Below are 6,123 nucleotides of genomic sequence, written 5' to 3'. Positions count from 1 at the left end.
GGGTTAACCCCCCCACCGAGACTCGAACACAGGTCCAGCGACTGTCAAGCCAACAGCTTAACTGTTAATTCAAGAGGTCCGAACTTCTTGACGAGGTCATTGCGTGTTGGATTAAGGTCGCTACAATATACTGTACATGAATAACTCTCCTTTTATGGCTCTTATGATCATTTGGTAAATTGGTTATGTTTGAAATGCACATGAAGTGGCATCAATAATTTAATGCATAAGGGGATGGTGAGGGTTGGTCCTAGTGGAGCCTACAGTACATGGGATGGATGTGAGCTTGTGTTCTATTTGTAAGAAGCTGCAGCGATACACATTTTCTGTGAGCACTGTCCATGGTACTGATATTGTTCAACGGTACATTGTGTTCACCCACATCAACGTTTCCAAAAATATCATTTTTTGTTTGTTTAATCATTAAATGTCGTGGATAGGTATCACGTACATGTGTGAGGTGATAACCCACGTGCTTCGTGCCGAGGTATTTTATACAAGAATTCCAGACGGAGGGCTCTCATTTACCGTCGCTGTGACTCAGAACATTCGGTGAACATCCTGAGCTCGCGCGTAACGTCTTTCAACCACACGATGGCTCTGTGCTGCCTCCTCTCCTCGACGCTCCTCCTAGCCATCGTGAGCTAGATCTAAAAACTCCCCTCCCGTGGTCTCTCCGCTCCTGCTGTCTGTCGCGCTACGCAGAGGCAGGCTAGCCGTCCTTCTCCTCTCGAGTCCTAGCAGTCAAAGAGTGAAGATGGTTGGCGGCTCGTGCGCTCGCAGGTTGGCCCGCCGCTCGCGTTCCGCCTTGATAGCGGCTCTCACCGTGCTGCTGGTCCAGACGCTGATAGTGTGGAACTTCAGTAGCCTCGATTCCGGGGAAGAACGGGAAAACGGCGGCGGTGGCGCGTCGAACATGAGAGAGAAGAGAGACCGGGTCGGCGGCGGTGGCTACAAAGGCAGCAGCGAGTATATGAAGCGCGAGGTTCAGCTACAGCACCATCCTCCACAAGGGAAAGGAACGGTTCGTCACATACAGCAGCCGGTAAGACTGTAGCTATTATATCCCTTTTACCTACGGCCCATTTTAAGTGTCTGGTAAAGACATAGCCGAAGACTGCATGGTCTACAACCGCTGCTTGAATGATTGTTCCTGTCTGCCTATCTATGCCTGGCGCTTTGGTAGACTGGATGGGCACAGAACCACCTCTCGCGGCTGTATTCATTTTCAAATCAAGATCCTTTTAAATGGAGATGTGCTACTCTGACATGTTACATCGATGTCGCTAGCGTCCCAGCCTCCCGCGCAAAGAGTGACAGATGTACGATGTTGTAGGGATGTTTCCAAATCCAAAACATTATGAAGATGAACAGAATGACAACTGAACGATGCCACATTGGGTCTCCTTCAAATCCATTCGCGGTGTAGCCTGTACATCTCATTTAAAAAATCCACTGGGTGTGAATTTGAACCCAAAACTGTATAATCCAAGCAATATTTAATCACAGCAAATCCTCTAAGGTAATTTCAGATGCGTAAATCGATGCCTCGGGCCACTTACTTTAGGCTACTGCTTGTTATAGGTCAGAAACAATTATTTGTCCTTACAGATAACAATTTCAGCGACACACACGACTGTGTAATGGCCATTTGAAACGCATAATTTGCTAATTGTGTATCAATGCAAAACCGCTTAATGGACTAGTTCATGTGAAAATACCATAGGGAAATGACTGCGTGACGATCCGAGTAGCCACGTATAGCTTATGCAAACGCTACATTAGAGGGAAATGAGAAATGTAAACATGTACATGCGAACTCTTGGCTCCAACCAATTTGGATCGTTGGAGGTTTATGAACGCCATACTACATTAGTTCGGCACCGAAATGAGACCAAATCAAGTTGAAACATTGTTACCACACTACCTATACAGCCGTGGTTTAAATCCACACGCCCCGGGATCCCACATGATCACTGGTCTGTTAGTTGAAATAGTCGTAGTATTAGCAAACACTGGAAGGGCAAATGGATAAATCATGCTTAATTAAATTACAGTAGCCTACAGGTTGACATCTGTTCGGTTGTTAATCAATCAATGTTTGACTGATTATGTCAAGAGATATGTAGTCAAATCATTTTATTCCATGGCATTAATATGGATATTATATTATTACCACAATATTATAAACAATATGACATCTGGACTGTGTTTTTTTGTTGTTGAAAAATATGGTGTGTTGTAGCCTATTTGCTGTCGCAATATTTGGAAAACCTTGCATCACATTGTATGGGCTGTATAATCCCGTCACTATGGATACAGTAGCTTTGATATGGTTGTTATGGGAGATATACTGTAGACGACAGTAGTGTAGGTTCCTCAGTCCTCATATAGCATCCCTCTACACTCTCATCTATCTCCTAGGGGTGGTGGGAGCTGTGACTCAGTCTATCCATCAACTCTCTCTCTCTCTGTGTGTGTGTGTGTGTGTGTGTGTGTGTGTGTGTGTGTGTGTGTGTGTGTGTGTGTGTGTGTGTGTGTGTGTGTGTGTGTGTGTGTGTGTGTGTGTGTGTGTGTGTGTGTGTGTGTGTGTGTGTGTGTGTGTGTGTGTGTGTGTGTGTGTGTGTTTGCCCTCAGGCTACACAACAACAACATAATGTATGGTAAGTCATTCCAAGGACAGAAACGTGATGAAGATGTCAAGACAGACCTGCTAGGAGTGTGTTTGTGTGTGTGTGCAGTGCACATATAGGGCTCTACCTGTTCAGAAGACAAGCCCCTTCCAGTCTCCAAAGAGACGTTTTGGGTGGTGGTATAATTTCCCCCAAAATTACTGTATATATGTATTTTTGGTCATTGTTGTTCGGAACCCACTGCCCCCAAAGTGCCATGGTGTCAAGTTCACCCTGTACGGAGCTTTCACGCCCGGGTGCGCATTTTTTCCAGTCTGCCCTGTACGGAGATTGCACGCTCCCAGTATCCCAACATGCTTGGCTTGAGATATGCGGTCACCGATCGAGTGTCTGTAGCTAGCGACCTAGTTTAAATATCAACACTACTGCCACAGCAGCATATTTTGCGGCGGCAGGTAGCCTAGTGGTTAGTGTGTTGGGCCAGTTGGTTGTTGGATTGAATCCCTGAGCTGACAAGGTAAAAATCTGTCGTTCTGCCACTGAACAACTCAGTTAACCCGCTGTTCCCCGATAGGCCGTCATTGTAAGTAAGAATACGTTTTTAACTGACTTGCATACTTAAATAAAGGTTAAATTAAAAAAATTAAAAGTATTTGATTAACACTTGATTTAGCTTACATCTTCATCAATATTCAGTCTGGTCGGCTGAAAGACATAGAGGTCAATTACAATCAGTAAAAGAAATGAAGCTAGCTAACTAGCAGATTTACATCAATCATCAACATCAATGATCAGCTGATAGCCCGCCCTCTTTTCCCCATGTCAATCATCTCTGTCTTTAGAATTCACCTTAACTATCTTGCTTAGAATTTGTAAAGACGATGAGTGAGTGTGTTGTTGCAGGAATAAATAGACCTATGCCCCTAAACTGTTCAAATGGTCCCCTACAGAGGCATTTGGTACGTTGTGAGCACCTGCCCCCTGAAAGGTCTGTGCACGGCCCTGGGTGTGTGTGTGTTCGTTATGCTATAACAGCATCCGTCTGAGAGACACACTAACAGTCCAGGAAGGGTTTTATCACTGTTCCTGTCTAGTAGCGTGGCTGAATTAGCGAAATAGTTCTTGAGTTCTGACACACAGAATCAATTGTGACTGGGCGACGGGGAGATATGTGTCAAAACGCATTCACGCTAAGCCAATTGTGGCTGCGATCCCAAATTGCACCATATTCCCTATATAGGTCACTACTTTTGTCCAGGGCACATACAGTTGAAGTCGGAAGTTTACATACACTTAGGTTGGAGTCATTAAAACTAGTTTTTCAACCACTCCACAAATTTCTTGTTAACAAACTATAGTTTTGGCAAGTCGGTTAGGACATCTACTTTGTGCATGACACAAGTAATCTTTCCAACAATTGTTTACAGACAGATTATTTCATTTATAATTCACTGTATCACATTTCCAGTTGGTCAGAAGTTTACATACACTAAGTTGACTGTGCCTTTAAACAGCTTGGAAAATTACAGAAAATGACATCATGGCTTTAGATGCTTCTGATAGGCTAATTGACATCATTTGAGTCAATTGGAGGTGTACCTGTGGATGTATTTCAATGCCTACCTTCAAACTCAGTGCCACTTTGCTTGACATCATGGGGAAATGAAAAGAAATCAGCCAAGACCTCAGAAAAAAATTGTAGACCTCCACAAGTCTGGTTCATCCTTGGGAGCAATTTCCAAACGCCTGAAGGTACCATGTGCATCTGTACAAACAATAGTATGCAAGTATAAACACCATGGGACCACGCAGCTGTCATACCGCTCAAGGAGACGCATTCTGTCTCCTGGAGATGAACGTACTTTGATGCGAAAAGTGAAAATCAATCCCAGAACAACAGCAAAGGACCTTGTGAAGATGCTGGAGGAAACAGGTACAAAAGTATCTATATCCACAGTGAAACGAGTCCAATATCGACATAACCTGAAAGGCTGCTCAGCAAGGAAGAAGCCACTGCTCCAAAACCGCCATAAAAAAGCCAGACTACGGTTTGCAACTGCACATGGGGACAAAGATCGTACTTTTTGGAGAAATGTCTGGTCTGATGAAACAAAAATAGAACTGTTTGGCCATAATGACCATTGTTATGTTTGGAGGAAAAAGGGGGAGGCTTGCAAGCCGAAGAACACAATCCCAACCGTGAAGCACGGGGGTGGCAGCATCATGTTGTGGTGGTGCTTTGCTGCAGGAGGGACTGGTGCACATCACAAAATAGATGGCATCATGAGGCAGGAAATGATGTGGATATATTGAAGCAACATCTCAAGACATCAGTCACTAAGTTAATCTTGGTCGCAAATGGGTCTTCCAAATGGACAATGACCCCAAGCATACTTCCAAAGTTGTGGCAAAATGGCTTAACGACAACAAAGTCAAGGTATTGGAGTGACCATCACAAAGCCCTGACCTCAATCCTATAGAAAATTTGTGGGCAGAACTGAAAAAGCGTGTGCGAGCAAGGAGGCCTACAAACTTGACTCAATTACACCAGCTCTGTCAGGAGGAATGGGCCAAAATTCACACAACTTATTGTGGGAAGCTTGTGGAAGGCTACCCGAAACGTTTGACCCAAGTTAAACAATTTAAAGGCAATGCTACCAAATACTAATTGAGTGTATGTATACTTCTGACCCACTGGGAATGTGATGAAAGAAATAAAAGCTGAAATAAATCATTCTCTCTACTATTTTTCTGACATTTCACATTCTTAAAATAAAGTGGAGATCCTAACTGACCTAAGACAGGGCATTTTTACGAGGATTAATGTCAGGAATTGTGAAAAACGGGAGTTTAAATGTATTTAGGTAAGGTGTATGTAAACTTCCGACTTCAACTGTATGTCCAGTAGTGCACTGTATAGGGAATAGGGTACCATTTGGGACATATGCAGGTATTCCTCAAGAAGCGTTTACCATTATAACTGGCACATCAGATCCTGTGACCTTTTCAATGTAATGTGGAGTGCATGGTACTTATGCTTCATCGACGGTGCCTTGCGGTTGCCAGATAATGTGCGCTACAATTTCTTCTGGTTGCCAGTTAAAATGCCGGATTGGCCTGTTTGTCAGCTTGCCTTTGCCTTCCTCTTTTGCTGGTTGTTCTCTGGTGTGTGTGTGTGTGTGTGTGTGTGTGTGTGTGTGTGTGTGTGTGTGTGTGTGTGTGTGTGTGTGTGTGTGTGTGTGTGTGTGTGTGTGTGTGTGTGTGTGTGTGTGTGTGTGTGTGTGTGTGTGTGTGTGTGTTCGTCAGAGTCTATATCTGTTGCGCCTAGGGTAACATACATGAACTAACTGATGCCGCTGCACATTGAGTGAGTGAGTGTGAGAGAGAGAGAGAGAGAGAGAGAGAGAGAGAGAGAGAGAGAGAGAGAGAGAGAGAGAGAGAGAGAGAGAGAGAGAGAGAGAGAGAGAGAGAGAGAGAGAGAGAGAGAGAG

At 44.2% G+C, this 6,123-nt stretch overlaps 1 protein-coding gene across 1 annotated transcript in view; it reads left to right on the top strand.

The window, feature by feature from the left end:
- The first annotated feature begins 524 nt into the window (after window positions 1-524).
- LOC139567901 (xylosyltransferase 1-like) overlaps window positions 525-6,123 on the top strand; it is a 90,909-nt gene continuing 85,310 nt past the window's right edge. The window contains exon 1 of the mRNA XM_071389505.1: window positions 525-1,045. Coding sequence (XP_071245606.1) covers window positions 758-1,045 — 288 coding nt within the window. The 5' untranslated portion in view covers window positions 525-757. The remainder of the gene's footprint in view (window positions 1,046-6,123) is intronic.

This window comes from Salvelinus alpinus, chromosome 2, assembly GCF_045679555.1.
Source record: "Salvelinus alpinus chromosome 2, SLU_Salpinus.1, whole genome shotgun sequence".
NCBI classification, from domain to species: domain Eukaryota; kingdom Metazoa; phylum Chordata; class Actinopteri; order Salmoniformes; family Salmonidae; genus Salvelinus; species Salvelinus alpinus.
Note: the sequence above shows the minus strand (reverse complement) of the source record. Positions and strands in the feature narration are given on the sequence as shown.